General features: G+C 40.9%; 1 protein-coding gene across 1 annotated transcript in view; it reads right to left on the bottom strand.

The window, feature by feature from the left end:
- Positions 1-25,112, bottom strand: part of dync2h1 (dynein cytoplasmic 2 heavy chain 1) — a 208,879-nt gene that overhangs the window by 175,718 nt on the left and 8,049 nt on the right. Inside the window, exons 9-34 of the mRNA XM_030066488.1 lie at positions 24,497-24,610; positions 24,220-24,331; positions 22,803-22,927; positions 19,529-19,704; positions 18,819-19,014; positions 18,431-18,526; positions 17,741-17,902; positions 16,779-16,877; positions 16,059-16,198; positions 15,254-15,482; positions 14,435-14,562; positions 13,524-13,639; positions 12,956-13,083; positions 10,700-10,849; positions 10,113-10,318; positions 9,406-9,561; positions 8,698-8,812; positions 8,238-8,408; positions 7,657-7,815; positions 6,902-6,970; positions 6,487-6,641; positions 5,579-5,711; positions 5,299-5,416; positions 5,064-5,176; positions 3,990-4,103; positions 2,308-2,458 (exon numbers count right to left, since the gene is read on the bottom strand). Coding sequence (XP_029922348.1) covers positions 2,308-2,458; positions 3,990-4,103; positions 5,064-5,176; positions 5,299-5,416; positions 5,579-5,711; positions 6,487-6,641; positions 6,902-6,970; positions 7,657-7,815; positions 8,238-8,408; positions 8,698-8,812; positions 9,406-9,561; positions 10,113-10,318; positions 10,700-10,849; positions 12,956-13,083; positions 13,524-13,639; positions 14,435-14,562; positions 15,254-15,482; positions 16,059-16,198; positions 16,779-16,877; positions 17,741-17,902; positions 18,431-18,526; positions 18,819-19,014; positions 19,529-19,704; positions 22,803-22,927; positions 24,220-24,331; positions 24,497-24,610 — 3,631 coding nt within the window. The remainder of the gene's footprint in view (positions 1-2,307; positions 2,459-3,989; positions 4,104-5,063; positions 5,177-5,298; positions 5,417-5,578; positions 5,712-6,486; positions 6,642-6,901; positions 6,971-7,656; positions 7,816-8,237; positions 8,409-8,697; positions 8,813-9,405; positions 9,562-10,112; positions 10,319-10,699; positions 10,850-12,955; positions 13,084-13,523; positions 13,640-14,434; positions 14,563-15,253; positions 15,483-16,058; positions 16,199-16,778; positions 16,878-17,740; positions 17,903-18,430; positions 18,527-18,818; positions 19,015-19,528; positions 19,705-22,802; positions 22,928-24,219; positions 24,332-24,496; positions 24,611-25,112) is intronic.

Raw genomic sequence — 25,112 nt, forward strand, 5'->3', positions numbered from 1 at the left:
TGTCCATCTCTAGTGTAAAATCACAAAACAACATACATGGCAGGGGGACTGTAGAACTTAAGTGAAAAAGAAAACTGGCTCCAGTAGCAGTCATTTGTTGTACTGTTTTGTATTGCACTGTTTAGTAGTGTCATTCAAATTTGATTTAGACATTTGCTGCCAGGTTTATAAATGACAATTTTCATGGCAATACTACCTAACAAAAACAACATACAACAGTTGTCTTACTATAAGTTCATCAGCCAGATCAGTATTCAAGAATATTAATGGCATTTTTACCAATTCCTGTTCTGTGGAACCGGTCCTAAGCAGACTTTGTACAGCCATTTATTTAGCCTGGGGTCATTAGATTAGCCTGCCAGCTATTCCTTTAGCAGCTTTAATAAGTGCTGGCCTTCTGCTGCCTCTTGTGTCTGGCTGGCTATCAAGGGAGTCACACAAGAGCAGCCATTCAGTGTTAATCTCTCAGAGCTCAATAACAACCCAGATTCTGATCACAGCTCAATCATTAACAACACCAGAGGGAGACAGTCAGACAGTAGAAGCAAGTGTTGTGGAGCAAGTGTTTATATGAACAGTAATTTAGAGAGATTAATATTATCAAGCATATGATCAGAGCCAAAAAAGTGGGAAAATGGAAAATACAAATGGTGTATTAGAAATGAATTGGAGATAAGGCAAAAAAGAAACCATAGTAAGATAAAACAACTACATTGAGTATGGCAGAGATTATGAACATGTAATGACCTCTAGGGAAAAAAACATCACAAAAACAATGGTGCACTTCCTCTAAGAGTCTTGTGTCTGGCCGGGTATTAGCATCACATCAGAGGTTGCTATATCCTTTCAAAGCAGAATGACCGCTCAGATTATAATCAGAGCTTAGTCATTAGCAACACAGGACTACATGGTAGAAGAAAGTCAACGTAAGATGCAAGTGTTGCATATGAGTCATAAACAGGTGTGTATGTCTGTGTGTCTGAGAGTGTGGGGTGAGTGAGTGAGTTAACATTGTGTGTGTGTGTGTGTGTGTGTGTGTGTGTGGGAGAGAGAGAGAGAGAGAGAGAGAGAGAGAGAGAGAAAGAGAGAGAGAGAGAGAGAGAGAGAGACAGAGAGAGACAAAGAGAGACAGAGTGAGAGAGACAGAGACAGAGAGAGATTGGCTCTGTTCCACCTAGTATTAAAATGTGTCTTTGGTTTTCCCCAAACAAGTGGACAGCTGTCAGTTTGTCCGTTCACACCTGGCATTAACATGCGTCTCCAAATGAGACTTTGCTAGTCTTCTTCCATGCAAATAGATAAAAATAAACAGCATTTAACAGGCAGCAGTATTTAACAAAAGGAGACATTCTTGCTCACTCCATCCTCATTTTAATGCACTTCTAATCACTGAAGACGCATTTCACATTTGTTACAGACTCGACCCGGTCACAGTCAGGCTCAGATTATTTAATTATTCCAGAAGGTTTGAGATGGCTCTCCGCTTAGGTGGATAAATCAAATAGTAATATTTCTGTGGTATTCCTGTAGTAACCGCAACGTGCAACGCACAGCCACCTATAATATTTCTGTAGCATTCCTATAGTAACTCTATCATGTATAGGGTTTTTAATTATGTTGGGGTACAAAATAGAAAGAAAGGCTGCTGCCTCCAAATTTTATATGGAACACAAAACTCTGCATATTGTTAATACATATTTTAGAGACCCTCCAAAATTTCCTCATGTTTTAAGGGGAGCTCACGTCTTATTAAGGTGTGTTTTTTATTCAATAAACAGCTGCTTTATAGCCAACCGGCACTTCAGTTTACATTTGATCCATCAGCTGACAGTTCAGCTGCACTGTGCCGAGTCAAATAGGATATTTTTTCTATTGGAAAAGTGACTAGCAGTCTAGCCAATGTCAGGGTGTTGGGCTGGGCAAGGCAGAGGACATCAGGTTAGTGGGCAGTCCTTCAGTGTGCCTTGGGACACATCTGTTTACACCTCCAATGCCATGTGGACAAAAGCGTCCAATGCCACCTCTAAATGCGCCACCCAGGACACAATGAGGAAGCACTGCTGCTGTTTACACCTGTACTTACAGGTGTCAGCTTGTATTCTGATTTATCAGGACAGATGTTAATAACAGGTGGAAACGAGGCCTGTGTGTGTGTGTGTGTGTGTGGGAGAGAGTGCGTGACTGCACAGAATGTGACTCTCAATAGTGGTGCAGACAATGTACACTGACATAAAACATTTGTGCTCTTATTTTCGGTCTTTGTGCATTCAAACACTCAAACATGTATGTGCACACATTTATAGATACCTGCAGTGGTGTGGTCATCAGAACTGGTGTCGACTGTTGTGTAGTGTTCTAGTTTGGCGTTGAGCTCCAGCTCCAGCTGCTGTAAATTCTGCTCTCTTATGGCTCTTTCTACATCCTCAGTAAATTGGATCTGCTCTGCCAGGCACAGGATCTACATAGACAAGTCACACCAGAAATCACAAACTATGCAGTAGAGGTGCTTAGTATTACTGTTGGTTAGTGTTCATGGCTGTGTTTACAGGGACAATCATACTTCACTAATATTCTGAACATTCGAATATTCGAGTTATTTTTGGGTGACCACTGAGACTGACACTTTTATACATTTCTTGAATGAAGCATATATCCCTTATTTTCTCAACGGTAATTCGGCATTCACAATGGTGACATCATTCTCTCAATGGTGTGAAATAACTAGGCATATGCAGCACTAGCAATCCAAATTCAAAATGTAAAGGAACACTGATATTCAAGATATTTGTAAGCCATGCAACCAGTTTATTCAGAATATGCCCTAATTCTGGATAAGCACCCTATTCATAATAATACCGTACATGTGATTGAAGTCTAAGTTGAATTAGTGAAGTATCAAAGCAACACATTTGTACTGAGGGTTAAAGCACCATATCCCTTTTAGAAATAATTTGCTATTTTAAACACACATGGGAATATTTTCACAGAAACTAACATTCTCAGAGCAATAAATATTTTGTACACAATGGGCTCTATCTTTCACACTGCGCTGCCCATTGCCACTACCCGCTACCCGTGAATTACGCATTTAGCAGTTTCCACTATCCCTAAACGGTATCTTGCGCCCACACTACCCGCTATACATTATGCTGACTCCTTTATTTGTGCCTGGAGGTGTGTCCGTGGGCGTGTTTATGCGCTTTCCCTACAATTGCTATCTTGACCACACGCGTTAGGGAAAGCGGATAGCGGGTCCTCAGAACCACCCGCTATCCCATTTGGGCTTTTACAAGAGCGCGCCCAGGCGGCTTCAATGCACGTCCACTTGGACACATGTGGACATGCACATGCGGCTCCACCTCCCCAATTAACTCGCCTATAAAAAGCCACCTTGCTTTAGCCTCAGTTGAACCCCTGAAAAAATGGCAGAGACAGTACTAAATCGCGACCTTCCTCTCTCCATTACGGATTTCAGTTTGCAGATTTGGGATTGCACAGCCTGCTCTTAAAGGCAATGGCACCTGCCACACTCATTGGTTTAACTGGCGTAACGCCCAAACCACGCCTATGCATAATGTAATGGGTAGCGCAAGTGTTTTAGGGATAATGGCAGGTGTGCAAGAGAGCAACTTTTGCGGGGGAACGCCTCTTACGCAATGTTAAATCCCCAAATAATGGGTTTAGGGACTCTGACGCAAGATAGGGCCCAATGTCTTAAAAACCTTAAAAACTAACTTAAACAATATCCCATAACAGGTTATAATTTCACACCAGCAATCAGATTGAGAGAAGGTGTTTAAAATGGATATCTTGAAATGAAGTGCACTGAGCACACAGGCCTCAAGTAAACAGCTCTTGGTTCCTTTTATTATCAAATATTTCTCTTATTCAGTGTTCACACTGTTATTTGCATATTTCAACATTTTAACTCAACAATTAAACACTTCAAGTTGATGTGTGTTTGTGTGTGTGTGTGTGTGTGTTTGTACCTGTGATGGGTAGCGTGAGGGATCCACCTCCCCTTTCTTCCCTGCTGACACACACTCATGCAACAAGTGCTTCAAAGTCTCCTTCATCTCTGCAGACAGCTCACTGAGCCACACCTAGACAGGAGAAACACACAAACACACATGTACAGGAAACTAGCATTTCAATTTATAAACCCATCAAAGGTCTTGTTCAGACTGCAGGCAAATCAGATTTGTTTCTCAAATCAGGTCTTAAAGACAGACTGTCTACACTCCCATTTGCAAGTGATCAGATCGGAATTTTGTGTGTCCAGACATCAACGAACAATCTGCACGGGTTGCTGTGGTAACGACGGTGGTGTCAGTAACTACATGCACTGGTGACACAGTGACAAGTGAGTGATGTAACAGACAGTTTGAAATCCTATTTGAGCAACCAGAGCATCCAGACTGAGACACGGTAGAAATCTGATTGAAATCACATTTAAAAACACCTCCAAATGTGGTTTGGATCTGATTGGCAAAAATCGCATTCCATGTGGTTTTCTGCTGTCCAGAGTTTCTAAAATCAATCTGGACACAATCTGGATATGACAAAAAGTAGATTTGGCAGTCTGAACAAGGCCAAAGTCTTACATTAGCTGAGAATGATATAGTCATTTAACCCTAACCTAAAACCTAATAGGGAGCAAGAAAAAAAAAAAAAAAAACGGGACTGCCCTCAACTCAGAGTTTCCGCTTTCCAGTTGGCTTTTCAATACAACGGATCAACTATCCATCGTACTTGACAGATAATTGTCATAGTTTATTGTCATACTGAAATGCCCAGCAACTATCTTAAAAAAAAAAACAACAAAAAAAAAAAAAACGACCTTCTGAGTCAACTATGGAGGTCTATGACTGACAGTTCGATTCATCAACTTTTGGGGGCAGCCCCAAAAAGGGGAACAATGGAAGACATTTTGGTAAGGACTGCTGAGACAGAGAAGCCCCTTTCCATCAAACAAATACCATATGACTTCTGATAAGGTCAAGTCAACCATCCATCCAACTTGCACACACATACATTCACAAGCAGCTCTGCATTATTTTTACCTCCACATTGTTGGAAATGCGGATGAGGTTTCTAAGTGGCACTACTTCTCCTTCTATAGAGCACATGGTAACAATGTGCTGACACTGCTCATCAAACTCCACGCTGTTGATGCCTACACAGGGTGACACAAGCAGACACACAGTTACCTTCACTGTCCAACACAATACACTATTATACAAAGACAGGAGAAAAGGAAAGGACAGCAGGAGCAAGAGCAAGAGCGAGGTATCTGACCAGCAAAGAGCTTCTTGAGGTGTGACTGGATGACAGCTGGATTGGTGGCCTGGCCCAGAATCTCCAACAGATCATCGTCTCCGATGAAATAAAACCGAGGGAACGCAGATCGCTTCTCCTGCAACACCCATACACATCATACAAAATGTAAACTATGTGCTTGACTTTGTGTATGAATGTCTATATATAGATATGAATGAATGTGTTTGTGTGTGTGTGTGTGTGTGTGTGTGTGTGTGTGTGTGTGTGTGTGTGTGTGCGTGCGTGTGTGTGTGTGTACCTCCAAGAACTCGTTGAGTGATTTCTGACAGCGTTGCAGCTGGTCCAGTATGGTGACCAAGGAGTTTCTGATACCAGCTCTTGAGCTAAGAGACACCACTCTGCTGTCCCTCTGAACATCTGACATTATAGACCTGTTCAACAAAGTGCTTTTGTTAACAAATGTGCACAGTGCTATATAATCTCAAGGAAACTGAACAAAGTCAACTGGACTTAGTTATACGTCTAGAAGATGTTCTGCCCCTTATCCAAGTGGCTCAAGTGGCTTCATCAGTATAGTACTGTTGAACTGATGAAGCCATGAAGGTGCGAAATTTCTTCTAGACATAACTAAGTCCAGTTGACCTGATTCAGTTTCCTTGAGATGCCTATGACCTGGACAAATGAGAATATGCACAGACAATGCTGTATAATACTGTATACATCTCTGATCTGGGCAGAAGTTTAGAATAGTCACACAACACATCAGCCATTATAAATCTGGTGCATGGATATAAAACAAATAGTATTAAATTAAACACATTAAAACACACTAGTATGTGCATACACATATGTGAGCACATACCTGTGCACCAAGACGGGAAAGAAACATACAAGAAATAAAAAAACACACACTTTCCGTAATAGTCTGTGGGAGTGGGAATTTCCCTTGCGATGCATTTTCAGTTCAGTTTAATACACTGACGTAGCCCCCGCATTAGGTCAAGTCCACTGAATTCGTATAGCCTGAATCGTAGTTACAGTCCTAAGGTGTTCACAACCCCCGCCTTATGAAAAGTACCAGCTGGTGAACTAATTATGGCATAGTGCTAAAACTGTAACAGTATAAGTTCTGTGAAGGTGATACATGGGGACTGGAACTTTCAATGGTACGCTCCACACACATACACACGTACACACGTGCAGTACCTGAAGTCCTCGTCAACCCGTTTGAAGCGTGCCTGTTCCCTGGGCAGCCCCCCGCGTCCGAAGATAGGCTCCAGGTAAACCCAGCGTCTCTGGATGGTGTTCAGGCTGAGGAGGTACTCATCAAGGTCTGACAGGCGAACTTCCCACAAACTCACCTTGGCATACAGTGAGTAAATACAGTAACATTAGTTAATGGTGCATGTCAACGGAGTGTGCTTGGTATGACTTGGTATCTGTGAGAGCCAGAAATACGAGGAAACATGCTCTACCACAGTGCTGTCAGGTTTCCTCTGATTAGATTAATACATACAAAGTCTTGAATGAGGTAACAAACTGTACAAAGTTTCTTTTTCTAAAACTGAAGCACTAAAACCTAACAAAAGTTTATTTATTACATTCAAGTCTTTGATCTGACCTTGTCCTGAAAGCTGTGGTAGTATGGAGAATCTTTCAGAGACTGCAGCAGACAGCGGTTATCTCCCACCTAGATAGGAGCACAGGACCAGAGTGGTGATAAAGGCAATGTTTGTTAATCCTCAAGATTTCATTTAATGCTACAAGTAGATAGGCCTGTATTTTACTAAAACTCTGACACTGATATCGTATCAATTCACATCATTATCACATCATTAATGATGTGAATAAGATGACCAAACAGGTAGAGACAAATAACAGAACTGGAACAGTCTAATGAGTTCAGAAAATTACATCCCTTAACAGTTATGAAGTCTTTCAAACTAAGATATGATACACATATTATGTTGCATCACGATATGATATTATCCAAAATCCCAGACGTAAATCGATCTGGTGAAGTAATTATTAGCATAATGAAAGTAATACCTTTTTTACATGGCCCAAAAAAGTATATTTTGCAAGAATAAATTTAGTGAAATGTCCTTTTGAAGCTTCAAAAATTTTAAGGAGTCCATATGCTTCATCTTCAAATTTGGCAATTACAGTGCAAATTAACAAAAACAAAATGTGCAACCAGACTGAAGTCGAAGTATTTTTTCAGTATTTAAATTTGCATAATTTCAATGCATGTTAGACATTGGCAAGCTAAGATAACTTATGAGAAAGCTGCTGTCTTCCAAATCTACATTCCATTGAGTAAGAGTGAGTGTGTGTGCTTTTGTGTATATTAGGGTAGTGCATCTGTGTGTGTACCTGGTTGACAATATCCTTCCAGTCCTTGATGAGGGTGAGAGTGCAGCCACTGCTGTCTGTGTACTCGGTGAGGTTGAAGGCCGCTGCAGCCCCCCACAAATCCAGTTCCCTAAGGGCCTCCCTGATTGTCACCTCTGCCTGAGCACGACTGTTCAGATCCTTCACACACAGAAACACACACACACCTGAATAAATGGTAAATGGACTGCATTCCTATAGCGCTTTTCTAGTCTACTGACCACTCAAAGCGCTTCACAATGTTTTTGCCTCACATTCACCCATACACACACATTCACACACTGATGGCAGAGGCTGCCATGCAAGGCGCCTAGCTGTCCATCAGGAGTGGTAAATAATCAATAATCTGTGTCCACTGTGCAGACAGACATGTGGCATGCTGTGAATATAACGTCTGGCATAAAAACAAATGCTTTTGAAGGAAATATCAGAACAAAATGAACAAATTGAGGAGGTGTGTATGTATGACTGTCAAAGTCTGTGCTTCTACATGTGGCTGTACTCCCCATTCCTCTGCATTCCTAGGTATCAAGTTGTACATGCACTTTTGTGTGTGTAAATACCTTAAGCTCCAGTGCCTTTTCTATGATGGCGCCTGCCACATTGAGCAGGTCATTGAAAGTGAGTCCCTCTAATGTTGTTCCTCTGGGGAGACCCAGCAAACGGAACATATCCAACCAATGGTCCTGGGACAGGTGCTCCCCACGCACGTACTTCAACACTGGGACCAGATTCTACACAGGTAGATGCAGAAACAGTTGAAAATTTAAAATGTGTGTGTGTGTGTGTGTGTGTGTGTGTGTGTGTGTGTGTGTGTGTGTGTGTGGGTGTGTGGGTGTGTGTGTGTGTTTATGTGTGCAAGAAAACTGAAAGGAGAAGCAAGGTGAGCAGATTACTGAAACAAGGTGGAGAATTAACTAGGATTAAAATAGTGAAATAATACTAGAAATAAGGAAATGTGTTTCTTTCAAACTGTCATTCTGTGGAAAACGCTGTATTCCTTTAATGTCCCCTACTGCATACCTTGTATTTGTCCACCTCTGCCTGCAGTTTAACAGACATGGTGGTGGGCTGGTCCAGCTTTCTCAGTCTTTCCTGCCACGTAAACAGAAACTCTTCAAACACATACGTCTTACTCCTGTAAACACACAGAAACATAACACATATTGATGACAGAGGCTATATACAGGCACTGGAATAAAATTAGCCCATCATGGCTTACATAATGTAGACCAGATCAGCAGGACCTTGAGTAATAATTTTTGGTGGTCCCTATCTTCTAAAATTTTATATATTCAAATGTGGAAGTTGTGAAGATTGTTGGTCAATGGCATAGATAGATTTACTGTTTATCCGCCACACAACCGAGGCCTGTTGAATTTGTTTCCAGTACAGTACATTAAACTCTGCTGGACAATAGCCTTCATAAATGGACAACAGCAGACAATCCACACATTATCAAGACACAATGCACTGATACAATAACAGAAATGTAGTACACACAACCACATACAGTAGATACATGGTATGCAGTACGGACATGGTATGCATATGTCAGTGAGCAAACACCACAATCGAAAAATGAAACCTGTTAAAAGCATCTAGAACATCTAGATCCCAAAGACACTTTCAGTGAAAGAAGTTTAAGATCAAGGCTCATACGTATTTAGAAAATGGTTCTACTCTTGTCATTGAGGACTCAACACAACAAGTCTAAACTTAACCCCCTACCTGAATGTGATCCAGTCCTCTTTGGCCTTCTCTGTGAACCCCTGTTGCCACTCCTCATACAGTGACCACATCTGGCTGCACTCTTCCATGTCTCTAACAGTCTCCTCTGCTAGAGAGAAGTCAGGAGCCTCCAATTGAAAATGAGCACAGTCTTCACTGAAGAAACAGGAGGAGAGGAGAGGAGGTCATTAGATAAGATAGTACTCATGTCAACACTTTTATACACTGTCCATGTTAGAAGAGTGATGGATCCAAAAAATGTTGACAGAGAGTTATTTTCATGCCCTGAAGGGTGAAAGATATTAAGGGACAAAGAGAGAACTAGAGGAACAGAGGAGAGAGAAAGATTGTGTAAGACAAACACAGACAGTTGGAAAGGAAGTGCTTCCCTTTAGAAGATATTAATTTACATTAAATAATTCCTCAAGGAGATCTATAAATACTACCACAAATGACTCTTAGAACGACCTAATGTATTTTAAGTCCACCTCATCTTACCTAAACTCTAGCAATTCATCATAAAATCTTATAAATTTGGAGTATAGGTAAATTACTGGCTTAAATATGCTATACCTGACTATAACCTTTCAAACTGGATTTAGGGAAACTATTACGACTCTACAAAGTGGAAAATGAATGCAATGAAACTACCTTACATATTCCAAAAAATGAACTTTGATGGAATTAAATTTAATAAATAAACCTACAGAAGTTTAGTGCGAACCAGCTCCAGCTCCTGGAACTCTTGTTGCTTGTCTCTGATGGTCTGGAGGCAGGCAAGCAGGGTAGCCTGATCGCCTGTCTCCAGCACGTCATCCTTGGGCTTCAGCTGGTCCCAGCGAGCTTTGAACCGCTCCAAATCGACCCTGTAGGCCTCGATACGACCCTCCGCATTACTACGCATCGCCTCCACCTGGGGGAGCAAGAGCAAGAGCAAGGCATGTGAGAGGGAGATAAAGACAATGTGCAAAAGAGGGGAGAGGACACAGGAGCCGGGAATTGGGGGTGTTGGGATGAAAGAAGAGAAATAATATTAGATGAAATTATTACAGAGAAAATATACTTGATTGAAATGGGAGTCAGCATTACTGGACATTAGTGGAGCTGTTAAAAAAAAAAAAAAAAAAAAAAAAAAGAATGACTAACAACAGTAGACATGGCTGTTGATGGATATTTTGACTGTTGTAATCATCACACCTGCAACCTCTCATGTTCTGGATTATCTTTTTAACTATAAGGCTACTCTGCCACCAACATGTAGGTGAAAGGGCATATGTGTGTGCATGAGTAGCACCTGTTCTTTGATCATGAGCTGGTGGCTCTCCATGACAAGCTCCAGTTTGTCCAATTTGGCCCTAAGGGAGGACAGAGAGTCCACACCTCCCCCAGCCACTGTGCGCAGTAAACGATTCTTCTCTTCAGCACACTGCAACTGAGGAAGGACCTGCACACATATGCACGTGTATGAATGCACATGCACACATGAACTACAAATTCACTCATTCCCACGCAAACATCCACCCATGAAAAAAAAGTGTTAACATACAACACCCGCAGACATGTGGCCAGAAAGTGTGTGAAAGACAATTTCGCTGTAGTTTTTCATAAATTGTAGTTTGCATATCTCTCTCTCTCTCCCTGTCTGTGTGTGTGTGTGTGTGTGTGTGTGCACTGTCTCTCTCACTACAGTATCCCTCTATATTTCTCCTCTCTCTCTCTCTGTCTCTTTGTTTAGACACAAATGTGTGTTTAGACACAAAAGTGTGTCAAATGTGTGAAAAAAGTATGCAATTTGATGAAATTTCATCCAAAAGGAGAAAATCAGGGGAAATGAAACTCCAGGAGAACAGCAGGTGGGCAGGAAAATCAAAAGGGTTGGCAAGCATGGGGCGCATATTTGATCATCTACAATGTATTTTCATGTGTTTTCTAGTGAAATCTGCTCACAGCGTGCAGAGAAAATAGACTAGATGCCAAAACTGTCACTTCGGATCCAGTCTAAACAGTCCAACTGGTTAACATGGGCGCCTAGAGGAAGTGGGCTGCGCTTCAAGGTGCTTCTGTGTCCAGTTTGAACCAGCCGACATTAGTTCTCACATAACAAAAATCATTCTTCATCATTCTACTATCATTCAGTTCTGCCGTCTACAGCTAATCCATATCCAACCATCATGTGAGAATGTAACAATGTTGCTTTAAGATAGACGAATCAGCTTTAGTGCAGATGGTGTGGCAGTGACTGGCTGTACATTGCACCACTCCTACATAAATGAGCATCAATTTGATTGATCAATATAATTTTGCATGTTAGCATATATTTTTTATATGTATACTGCTGTCAAAGTAATTTCTTATGATTATCACAATTTGGCTTTTGTAGGGCTGTAGTCAACCAAAGAAAATCTTGGTCGACTAAAGTCCTGAAATTTCGACCAAAAGTTGACTAATCAGGGGGCGGCGGGAATACAAAAAAAAAGTTACCGTAATATTTTTAGATTAATTAACTGGGCAGTAGCATACCTGGTAGCCTTATCCGCCTAAATGAATTATAAATAAACATAAACAACTAGTATTTGCAGTATATTAAATCGTTTTTTACCTAATTATTTTGCACTGAATGACACACTGGAGTTGGTCGGCTCTGACAGTGTTGCATTACGGGCACCTATGCAATATCATAGGGATTTCTGAAAATAGTACTATGTCAAGCTGCTGTCGCCGCGGGTGTGTGCGCCTGCAGTTATAAAGCGATTATTAGACTAAAACTTTGAAATATGCCAATTCTTATATGTTTATACTCAAAACTGACGGAGCAACATAACGCAAACATGTTAGCTTACCATTTTTACGTGATATGCCATGTTGGTCGTTGAGCTGTGATATGCAAACTGTTGTTTGCAAAGTTTGCATTCAACTTTTTTTTCATCTATTTGTCTTTGACATCGTCAGTGTGGCAGCATTTTTTCTTCAATTCAGAACATACAGGCCTACCTATCTGTCTCCACCAGTGGGTTGGGCTAATCCAAAATTGTGAAAACAAGGGGACTGTTACCTGTGAAACAGGGTGTTCTGAAAACACCCCCATTAGCACTTAGTGCTTTACTCCTGATAAAATTAACACAGCAAATAATCAACCAATCAGATTTTGGTCAACCAAGAACGTATCGACAAATAAATCGACCAGTCGACTAACAGACTACAGCCCTAGGCTTTTGCCCATGCCCAAATATGGAAATGGCAATCTAGACTCTCATGAAAACTTTAATAACAAAAGTCTTGTTTTATGTGGTGCATTATCTAACTTGGACCATTTTAAAGTCTGTAAAAGCTTTATTAATACTGTACAAAGATCAGTGGCAGAAACTGGTTTCTAAAGGCAGTAGAAGGAGCCTTAATAGGTCAAAAATGCTGAGTGTGTGGGGAAACCACCTGGAAAACCGAGATGACTGGCACAAAACTTCAGAAAAAAAAACAAAACATCAGAAACATATCATCCTTTAGGAAAGTTACAAGGCAGGATTCAGGAGTATGCTTGCTCATCATGTCTTACTTGAGGTTTATGGGTTTGTATGTGGCTGTGTTTGGCATTGGCCACTCCAATCTCTTCTATGCTCTCTGGACGAGTGGATAGGGCTTCCATTGACTCTGACACAAAACTTTCTATGGTCTGAATATGGCCTGGATTAGGGGAGAGGAGAACAGACAGAAGAGAGGGGGCAAAGCAAAGGGTGAAGAAAGGAAGTGAAAAAATGTGTAATGAAATGAGAGGGCCGTGAAAACAGAAAAGGAAAGAGAAATTGAGAGAAAAGGGAATTTAATTGGTCCAAGAGAGAGTTAGAAACAAAATTAAAACAGAAAAAGAGAAATAGAAAAACAGAAATTAGAAAACAAAATGTATAAACAAAAACCTTTACTTGTGATTAGCATTAATGCTCTACCTTGATTAGTTTAAATAATGAAGTTTTATACAGTAAAAAAAAAAAAAAAAAACATGTTAATTAAAATAGAAATGTCTTTAAGAAAGAAAGTTCAAACATGTTTAGCTTGTATTAGAGTGAAATTGAGAGGGAGAACAGTCAGAATACATATATTATCAAACAAAAAATGAGTTTATTTACCTTGTATGGACTTTCTTAGTGACATAAGCAGGGTGTCAAACAGCCTCTGGATCAGGTCATCAATGACAGCCTTGACTGGCTCACAGTTCACTGTGATACAGTCTACTTTCTCCTGACTAACAGACATGACAGAGGGGGGTAAACGGGATAAGAGAAGCTGAAGGAGAACAAGTTCTGGGACTCATTTGTATTTCTTAATTTAATTATGTGTGTGTAATTGTTTGTGAGTAAGGTGTTGCATTCACCAAAAATCAAACCTAAATAAATTAAATGAAATTTTGCAAGGAGGAACTAGAGTCCTTAAGTGGAAGTGATCTTTTAGCATCTGCATTTTGCACAGATAAGCATCTCCAACATTTAATGGAAAAAAAACTCAACTCAACTTGATCCATGAGCTATACTGCAATTTGTTCCAGCTTGTGAATTTTCTTTGTGAATTTGGTGTTTTACTTTCTTTTAGTATTGATTTTTGCTGACAAAATGCTAATCACTGGGGAAAGTGACTTACAATGAGTGACTCCCTTACCTCTCTGTTATGCAGTTACATTATTCTTTATCAGCTTTATCTCATGACTGCACTGCACACTAATATCCGAAAACGATTTTTTTTTTTTGCATTGTCATGACATTTGGTGAAGGAGTCTATTAAGACCGAGACTGTATAAACACTTACCCAGTGGGCTATCTGCATTGGAAATAATACAGTTGTTGCTGTATTTGTTTTAATACGAAGTAAATGCAGACAATTGCTTAGTTTATTGTGTTTCATATGATCCTTTACATTGTGTTCCCCTGCCTTCCGCCCAGTGAGCACCGGGATAGGCTGCAGCTCCCCCCGCGACCCTTATAGATAAGCGGTTTAGAAAATGAATGAATGAATGAATAAATGTTTAATATGTTTAAGTATGTACCTAGGAAGACGCTCAGATTCCTTCCCCTGGGCTTTCAGGGCCTTGAAGTTTCTCTCCCAGTCCTGCACTGAGTCCAGATGCTTCTCCACTAATCTCTCTATGTCCACCTGGCCCAGCACCACCCAATTCTATCACACACACAAACACACACAAAATGTGAAGGTTTCCTAGTTTTAAGATTCTGAGTCAAGGATGAACTAATGTTAATCACAGAGCCAAGGAAAAGGGGAAACCAAGAAGTAGTTTGGGCTTTCCCTGTTCTAGTTTAAACATGCATGACCGCAGACAGAAGTGAAGAAATGCTATTCTTTGCTCATTGTATTTTCAGGGTAGTAGAGAAGGAACAAATTCTAGTAATTATAGCAGAGCTTTAGTCCAGAAATAGAGAAAAATTAATACATTTGTAGTCTTCACATGATGTAGGCAGCACAGCTACAACTAATATCAATGCTTCAATAAATAAACAAACAAAAAATAACACTAAATAAAGCAACAGGGTTTCAATGATCTATAGATGAGAAAAGAGGTTTGCAGATGTTGTAAATAGTTGTAAAAAAAAAAATTATTAAAAAAAAAATAATAATTTATCAACAACACTGAGTCCTAGCTCAAATCAACTTTTTAACTATATTAATAATGTGAATGAAAAGCAAGCTTAAAAATCAATAAAATGTAAGATTGGTGTCTGGATAAAGCAGCTTTACACAAAAATTTGTATTTTATTTACATTATACTGTGGCTTTATCAAAGTAAAGGTTGACTGATAAAGGTCATTATTATAATGACTGTTCCTGTAATCGTCAGGTCTTGTTCAGGTACCTTGAACTTGTTCTGTACAGCTTGCAAGCGGCTGAAGAGGTCCTCAGCCTTACTGAAGATGGTGAGGAAGCCGGAGGCATTCCTGTCAATCATGATACTGAAGATAAGCTCCTCCCCCTGAGCACTGACCCCTTTGAACTGGTTTGGGATCGAAATGAACCTCTTCATCTCTCTGAAGTAGCGAGCTCTTACTTCCTCAAATGGAGGCCGGAACTGCAAACGGCCCTGCCTACGTAGAGGAAAGAGAAAGCAGGAGGCAGAGACAGAAAAAGTCAAAGAGAAAGAGACATGGTAGAAGAAAGTCAACAAGACATAAGATGCAAGTTCTGCATATGGATCATAAACAGGTGTGTATGTCTGTGTGTCTGAGAGTGTGGGGTGAGTGAATGAGTTAACAGTGTGTGAGAGAGAGGGAGAGAGACAGAGAGACAGAGACATACCCTTACTTCACTCATTGCACATTTTGATTTCCAACACACAGTTAAAAAGTCTTGGCACTAGAATTTACATTTACTTTCCAGATACAGAAAGCTAAACAACCTTTCTACCTCCAGAAATTCATGGATTGCTCTTAAGAGCAATGAATGATGCAGAGATAGAGAAGAAGAGAAGGTGCTGCTACTGGTTTGAAGATGATGCCAAAGTGTTTTTTTAAACGATGGAAGAGAAGCATCAAACACACAAGGAAGAGACTAAATTCAGCTAAAATAAGGCACAAAGATGCAGAAGAAAGAGAAGAAAGAGAAGTTAACAAAGTGACAGCAGGTATGAAACATAAAATGGAGAGAAACAGACAGCTACTGACTTGAAGGTAAGGTCGATGTGTATCTCAGGCAGGTTCATGTTCAGAGCTTCCAGTCCAGTTTGGTACTGGTGTTCAAGAGCCTTGTACAGCTGATGATTCCAGTGCTGACGCCATGCACGCATGTCACCTGTCCTGAAGCCCTATACACAAACACATCAGCTTGCCAACAAAACCTTACCAAAGATAATTTTGTACAGGATGTGTATGTCAAGTAGAATGAGACCAACAGATAAACAACAGCCACAAACACCACCACAGTAAGTCAAAGGAGCTCAATAAACATCATAGCATAGTCATCTTTACTGGGAGACATATTTTGTATTGAACCAACCAAAGATGTCACACCCTGTATGAAGCTTACACTGCATTAAATGGTTTTGATTTAGCCAAGCAACTAAACCAGATAAATGAGTCATGGATGTCTGCTTGTCTTGACGGAAGCTGTGTTTTGGCAAGAATTAGCATGATGGCTAAAAACAGAGACAGTTACCTTGCACCATGACATTTCAGTGCTGTGAAATTTGTGAATGTGCACCTCTGTAAAGGCTGGTCGAAGTCTCACTGAACCAGAACAATATAAAAGAATTGGAAAATGGCACTGCTGACCTCAACATATTTTGGTATTCAGTAGTGTTGATTCAGTCTGTGCCAAAAAAACACTGACTTTTAGTATCCAACCCCAGCAGCAGAGACACTTGTGCTTTTGAGTGTATTCTGTACCTGAGCCTCCAGGGTGGCAAAGCCAGTACGGAGCTCCTGAAGGCCATCCTTCCACCGCTGCTGATGTCTCAGCAGGTCCACATTCATCAGAGTCACCACCTGATATGCATGCACACAGGCATATATGCATGTATGCATACATGCACAGAAAAGCAAGACTTGAGTTACTAAGCTAAAACTAATTGGGGGGAAATTTAAGTGATTCCAAACAAATGGGCTTAAAACCAATCATTTACATTACTATTATGATTTAATGATTTATAATCACAAAGTATTTGATCTATATATGGTGCTATATAGCACTGATCCATTTCACAGGGACAAATAAGGCTAACATTTCTCAGTGTATACTCCTACAATATGATTCTTTAGTACCCCTTTTCCACCAAAGAGGTTCCAGGGCTGGTTCGGAGCCTTAGCACCGCTTCTTTGTTTTTCCACCACCCAAGCACCGGCTTAACTGGTTCCAAATCGGTTCCAGGCAAGCACCAACTTCGAGCAGGGGCTAAACAGGGGCCAGAGAAAGAACCAATAACGCAACCCACCATGTCATTGGTGAGTGGGGTTACAGACCCAGACGGGAACAGCGAACACTATAAACATATAGCTAAACATAGTCGTCGTTCGTTCCAACCACGAATACGACGAGTAGTCAACAATAATCCCGTTTTTCGCTTCTGGATCGTAATGTAGGCTTGTAAAGACACGAGCAGTATTTGCATCGCTACGATGGGTCGTCCATTTGTCGTCCATGTTGGTTATTGTGATTCCAAGTGAGCGTCTCGCACACCGTAATGACGTGGGTCTGACTTGGCTCTGCTTGGCTCTTGGCCGATGGAAAAGCAAACCGGTTCTTTGTTGGAATCAGTTAAGCACTGGCTCTAGCCCCAGCACCGAACTAGCACCAGGTTCATTTTGGTGGAAAGGGGGCATAGGTAATCTATATGAGGGTAAACTAGCACCTTCTCAGTAAAATCAGTGTGCCACTTGCGTAGTTTTCTGTTCTCAGTGGAAAGTTTCTCAGCCGCAGACTGCAGCTTGGTGATGTAAAGCTCCAGCTCTTTGGGGTTGTCCCACGTAATCTGCACTTTGCCACCTGACTCCTTTGACTGGGAACGAGGATTCTGCCAAAGAGAATCAGCAAGAGGTGATGTATGGTCTGAGGTGGGAAACAACATCAGGAACAACAAATAATGATATTTTTTTTTGTCTGGGACTATTACATTTTTTGCAAAATAGCAGCCTCATCACCAGATAACAAACCCTCTTTTGGAAGCCAATTTCATTCTGATAAGATGCTGCATCTAGCTGGTAAAGAAATTTCAATGCCTGCCTTTTTGCCCACCAGCTCCCTAAAGCCATTGCGTATCATGCATTTCTATGATCCACATTCACAATAAAATTGTTCCTGTGCACTGACAAGGCATCAGCTTCCCTGTCCTCTATAGCAATAACAGATCTTTTTTTATAACACAAAACACAGATGGCAAAAAACAATGACATGCAATCAAAAACCTTATTTGACTAAAGGAAAGTAGGGATTGTTTAAATATCTAGTGTCCATGACTCACATTTTCAATCTGCTATGGACCAAAACCACATTTATACACTGTCTCAAAGTGTTAAGTTTGTATTGTAGCCTCAATACTTACCTTGATGACCTGCTCAAAGGCCAGGGCAAGACTGAGCATCATAGGTCTCTGGGAGGGAATCATCTGTTGGTCTATAGTGTTGTAGAAATGGGCCACCTGATACACAGGAACACTTGGTTATTATGTCTTAAAATGGAGATGATGTATTATTAAAATTAGAATGGTCGAGAGAGTGAAAGAAAGAAAGAAAGAAAGAAAGAAAGAAAGAAAGAAAGAAAGAAAGAAAGAAAGAAAAAGAAAGAAAATGCTATGGCCTTGCTAATTATTGGTGCTCAAATGATTAGTTTGAGTCTGAGAAAACCCAGGTGTGTCTATATTTGGCTGGGCTGGCATTTCTCATCTATGTGTGTGGGCATGGGAGTGTGTGTGTCTTAACCCATTTTCTCACCTGCTTCAGGACAATGGCCTGCCTGTAGAATTTGTCTGCCGTATTAGCAGCCTGCTGTATCTTAGCTGGGATAGGGAAGCCCAGAGCAGAGAGCTGCCTGACCTCCCTGAGCAGAGTGACCAATCTGTCAGAATACTGGATCTTCAGCCTGCCATCCACATGGTCCAGGTCCATTACACGGTTACTGGCCTGGAGACTGTAGAGAAGAGGACAAAGACAAGAGATGAGATCTAACCAAACAAGGTCCAATACAATTAAAATGCCTTAACAATGAAGGCATTGAATCACCAATGTGATGAGACACAAAAAAGTTCAAGTCCAATGAGAAGGAATTATCTGTTGGTGCTATTCATTTTTCCAATGCTGGAGTTGTTTTTTGTATTCATTTTTTATGCATTTCTCCACTGAGAAATGAACAAGAGCTGTGCACGAAAAAGTGAATGGATGTTTTTGTGCAAACATGTAACATTACATCTATGCCTAGCTGTTCTGGTATTGTTTTAAATAGATGACCATGGATTATGAGCTCTCTTGTAAAAAAAAAAAAAAAAAAAATGTTGGAAGCCACAAACACACACGAAAAAACAAAACAAAACAAAACAAAAACAAAAAAAACCAACAGTGATTCCTGTGATTTCAGTGGCATAGTGGAATTACAGGTTTTGTTCTGTTTTGTTTTTTAATAGATCGTTTTGTACTGCATAACCAACCTGATGCCAGACTTCGGGTCAGCCAGTCCAGACAGAATATCTCTGGACCAATCTTCAAACTGCTCCTGTTCATAGGCCCTGAGAATCTCCAGCAGGTCATCACAGAAATGCAGGAACCCTCTGAACCCAGACAGGTCTGAGAGCAGAGCCTCAGCAATGCGGATAGAGTCCTCGACCTTCAGGGGAAATTCAAACACAGATAGGAGCAAAAAAGACAAAGGGACCCTTAAATACTTTTTTTTAAACCCTAATAAGAAATAAGAAATAAAAATGTTCTGATTCAATAAAATTGTAGTCTTGGTAGGAAACTCCTGATATGACATGAGGCCAAACAAAAAAATACATCGGGTTCCAGTTCCTTGTCATTTAAGGGCATGAATAGGTAGGGAATTTATTTTATTTTATTATTTTTTTTTTTTTTTAGCTTTTTTATGATGGGTAGGGGGGATTTATTTTATTTTATTTATTCATGGGAAGGATGGGTAGGTAGGAATTTTATTTTATTTTATTCTTTTTTTTTATTTTCGGAAAGCGATGCATGGGTTGCTTTTTAAATATAATTAATTCAATATTTGCATAAGTTACCACCTTTTTAACAGACGGAGCAGCGTTATTACTAGCAGAGGGAGGTGTCTCTGGCTCGCATCACAGCGCTAGGTACCTGAAGTCGAATACACCCATCACGCCCACCGCCATAGAGCCAAGCTCCACGGTGGGGGCAGCAGGCAAACATGACAGATCCCCTGTCATGTTTGCCTGCTGCACTTGCAAATCTACAATGGCACTGCTTCACCTCTTTCACTACATCTGCAAAGGTTTTCTCTTGTAGTGGGATTATTTTCACTGGTGGTTTGCGAGGACAAATCACACACACCGTGAGGAAGTCCATTCCTTCCAGCCAGTGCTGTCGGTGGTGCGTGATTCCATGAAGTTATTTTCCGAAGTTACGCGAGAACATCACAAATAAGGCGAGTGCAACATCGATCAAAATAAAAGCCCTCCTTAACTTTTGACCAGTGCCAACAAGGTCACACTCAGTCGCATAGTGCCTTTATTTTATTTTTTTATTTTATTTTTACACAGAGGCCAATAAAATAACCTGACTCGCGGGTTAAATGGGACACTCGGTCAGGAACCGCTAACCCTAACCCTAACCCTAAGCCTGATATGAAACTCCTGATATACTCTGTCATAGGCTTAGGGTGGTATCAGTTCACAGTATACCAAGGTATTTAGAAATACCAAAGGTATTTTATTACCATCAAAATACAGATGTTCCTGTTTCTGCTAAACGGATAATGATGCTATATTGAGGTGATGTATTCTAGTGCACAGCACGCACCATCAGAGGTCAGAGTCTAGTGTCAGAACAGGCAGATGAGCTGAGAAAGGTGGTGACTACGTGTGGTGGGGATAACGTCACAAGACTTGTAAGAAACATGCCTCTGCCCCTGTTTGGGAGTATTTAAGGCTTAATCCTGATGATTGCCACATAAATTCTTATCTTGAGAAGACTTCTTCCAGCTACAAAGGCAGTTCATTAACCACACCTGTCACACCTATCAAATCTCACTGCACTGATCTAATGGTCCATTTGTAAAAGCCTTTCGACTCACGACACTCACACTCATATTTGCATACAGACACTACAGAGGCACTGATGAGAAAATCAATAGAATGGTGCACATGGTCACTAAATATCTGGAAAACCCCAAAGACTATGCCAGAGTATTATTTGTTGATTTCAGTTCAGTATTTAAGACCTTGGGTGTTAACCCCAGGGGTGTCAGCTAACTGTGCTGTTCACGCTCTAAGAAATAAATGCAGCAGTCATAATGAAAAGCACTGTTAGCAATGTTAGTCCCAGGATAGGGCAATGTTAGCATGAGTCCAATGAGTACAGTACAGTACAGTCGGTACAGTGCTGTGACAAACCTTACCTCATCTTCTAAAAAAAAAAAAAAAAAAAAAAAAAAACTGAGGAGACGGAGTTTGATCCCAAGTCTCTTGGTGATCACTCACCAGTGGTAATTCATGGCCATACCATAGCACAGGTAGAATCCTACAGGTACCTGTGTAGCCACATGGATAACAAAGTGGTGTGGAAGGTCCATGTGGAGGATGTCTGCACCAGGGTGCAGCAGAGGCTTCACGTCCTGAGAAGGCTCAGAACCTTTGATGTGAACCAGAAAGTGCAGCTTCTATTCCATCATGCAGTAGAGCAGAAGCTCCTCCTATGGCATCACTGCATGGTTTGGTAATCTGACAGTACAGTCAAAACCCAGATCACCCGACTCCTTCAGACAGCCATGAAAATCATGGGAGTTTGTTAACATCCCCGTCTTCTGGCTATTTTTTCAACAAACCAGAATCAGACAAGCCCAAAAAATCATCTTAGACCCAAATCATGTCCTCCACCCAGAGTATCAGCTCCTCCCCTAGGGCAGACGGCACACGGTTCCACTAAGCATGCATGACCATTTCAAACATTTTCAAACATTCCTTTTCCCCCTTGTCCAATAAAGTCCTTAACTCCAACTCAGCTGAAATATGTGTATGTCATAGCTGTCTTTGTTGTCATCGATCCGTTATATATTGTACTATATGTGCACTTTTGCTGATGTATGTCGGCATGTGCAACTGATGGCTGAATGTGCTTGTTTTATCTACTGTTGTTTTGCTGTGATTTTATGCTGCAGACACTGTGATGTCCACGGCAAATTTCGCACAGTTACAATGAAGTCTCATTTATCGTATCTTATATTATATTCACCCTGTACACTGATGTTGGCCTTCCCACTGCTGCTATCTGAAAGAGCCTTCTCTGCCCTCCTCCTGCTTTGGTTCTGCTCCGTGTGGCCTATGGAGTCTTTATGTCTGAATTAATCGCCATGGGGGATTATTTGCAATGCCCCCAGCATGTTATTTATCATGGGCTATGTATTATTATGCTGTATTACCACAGCAGAGAGCATTTCCAAGAGTAGCACCATGCCACCCAGTCAAACTGTATTGTCATCTCTATCCTATTGCTATAAATGGTTTATCTACAGCATCCCATCCAACTATCCCAACCTGCAGGAATGATTTTTTTTTCTTGCCCATGGGCAGTTCCTCTGATTATACTTTATTGCATATTCAGCAACTCATTCCCTTGACCTTGGAAAGCATCCACTCTAAAATCCACATTTGCTCATAACAATGAGATCTGTATAAGATTTTTTTTTTTTTTTTTTTTTTTAAGAAAAACGCACACATATTGACAAAGAGCTACCTTGTGTATGAGCTGTCGGACCCAGACAATTTTGTTGACCACCTCAGGGAGGTTCCTGCCAATGAGTGGCCCAGACCTCTCTCCCGGGGCTCCATGGCAACGACTCTCAAAATCGGTCTTCAAGCCTGAGGAAATGGAAAAAGCAGAGCAGGGTCAAAGATGAGGGAAAACAGTGTGTTGTTACACCTCATTCCTGACTTTCTCTTCATAAACCTGTGAATTGGAGACAGCAAAATCTATGGACAGTTAGGCACAATCACTAAACCTGGGGAAAACCAAGAAGAAAAAAAAAATACAGAGGAAAGATAAAATGTCCATTTCTGAGCACATCATTAAACATTCCAGGCATTTACCTGACACTTTCATCCTGGGTGAATTTTTAGGTGATTTACAACGAGAGACCAGGAAGTGGTTTAATATCTCAATGCCAAAGTGCACATGGCTATTCTGAGGATGCAGTCTACCTTATCACTGCAGGGTATTCACTCTAACCAACAGGCCACCAAACTGCCTCACCTAAACCACTTACGAGACATGTGATATCTTATAATGTATCCCTGTGGTTTAAATAATCCACTTACATATAGTAAAATCATTGAGCGCGTTTACATGCACACCATATTCCTGTATTATTCGTAATATTCTTTGGGGTTTTCCAATCCGCAATATTCCAGTTGCGCACGAGTCATGTAAACACGCACCGAACCCGATTAAGGTCATATTCCAGTTGGAGAAAATTCCGAATAAGACCCCTGGCATATACCTGTTCCAACCGGAAAATTGTGCCATGTAAACACCTTAATCGGAAAATGCCCCGTACCGGAATATTCAGTTACGTTTGCACATGCTTGATTCACAATGAATCCTGGGGCGTCTCTGTTGCTATGGTTACTGCAAGCAGGGAGAACGACATGGCGAACAGCATGGCAAAAAGCAGCAAGAGCCAGCATTTTTGGAGTGAGGAGGAGACTGCAGTCTGCCTTCAGCTAATGAAAGACTTAAATATCATGGAGTATATCGATGGGAGAAAACACAGAAATAGCGACAACTTCTTCTTCTTCTTCATCTGTATTTCCGGCAGACCAGACGCCTACACACGTACTGCTGCCCCCCGCGGCTGAGTGTCACATTACGTAAGAGAGTGGAATATGCCCAAACACAGGAATATGCCAAGTAACATGTAAACGGAATATTCCAGTTTGCCGCAGTGCATATAAACACCTTATTCGGAAAATTACTTTAACTGGAATATTAACCTGAATTGGAATATGGTGTCCATGTAAACGTAGTCATTCATTCAGCAGCTATAGTCAATCATGATTCCAATCAAACTGTATCTATGTTGCCATAATCCACTGTCATGTTAATTCTGATGCACAGAGAGGCAGAGACTATATTGTGTGACAAACTGGTATACCCCTGTTGTAGTCCAGCAGCCTGGCCAGCAGGGTCTCTCTCTCGGACTGTAACTCCTTGCTAATGTTGGGGCGTCTGATCAGCTCCTTGTGTTTTTGGAACACCTGCAACAGCTAGGACATAACCGCAAAGTCATGTATAAAAACACAGAGAACTGCTCACAGGTACACACAAAAAACAAAGACAAAGGGAACTAGACGTGTAAACATGCCAGCAGGAAATGAGCTCAGGCTTGTACAGTAAGTACATGCACAGCGTATCAGAAGGGGTGTGTTTACCTGTTGTGGGTTGTCCTGAACATCAGCAATGTAGCTCTTCAGTCTGCCAGCCACTTCCTGCTCTGACGGAGTAATGGAGCGCTCAAACTGGGCCACTGCTGCTCTCCAAAGAGGCTATAATATACACACACACACACACACACACACACACACATATGATGGAGCCTATCCCAGTGCTCACAATACATATGTAATAGTTACAATACAATAGAGCCACTTAATGAACGAGAGATGTACATGAACGGACTACAAAAGGTAAAAGGACTTTGTAGCCTTGTGTAAAAGGTGCAGCACAATACTAGGAAAGTGTTATCAAATAATTCTTATTACCTTTCTTTGTTTGCAATGCGGACCACGGCCAAAATTTATTCAGCAATGACCAATCACTAGGGACATGTAGGGTAACTGCACTATGGACAGCAACTATTCCTTTTTCTACCGCACTTTCTAACAGATAACTGGCAAAGAATTGCACTCAGTCATTATTATCGTAATGCACAACATGTAACAATAACAATGTTTCATTGCACATTGCAAACTGTAAAATAGTAATCACTTTACTGTTATTTTATTGTTGTATCATACTTCATTGTGTACTATGTATATAATCATTGCA

This window comes from Myripristis murdjan, chromosome 13 (genome assembly GCF_902150065.1).
Source record: "Myripristis murdjan chromosome 13, fMyrMur1.1, whole genome shotgun sequence".
Classification (NCBI taxonomy): Eukaryota; Metazoa; Chordata; class Actinopteri; order Holocentriformes; family Holocentridae; genus Myripristis; species Myripristis murdjan.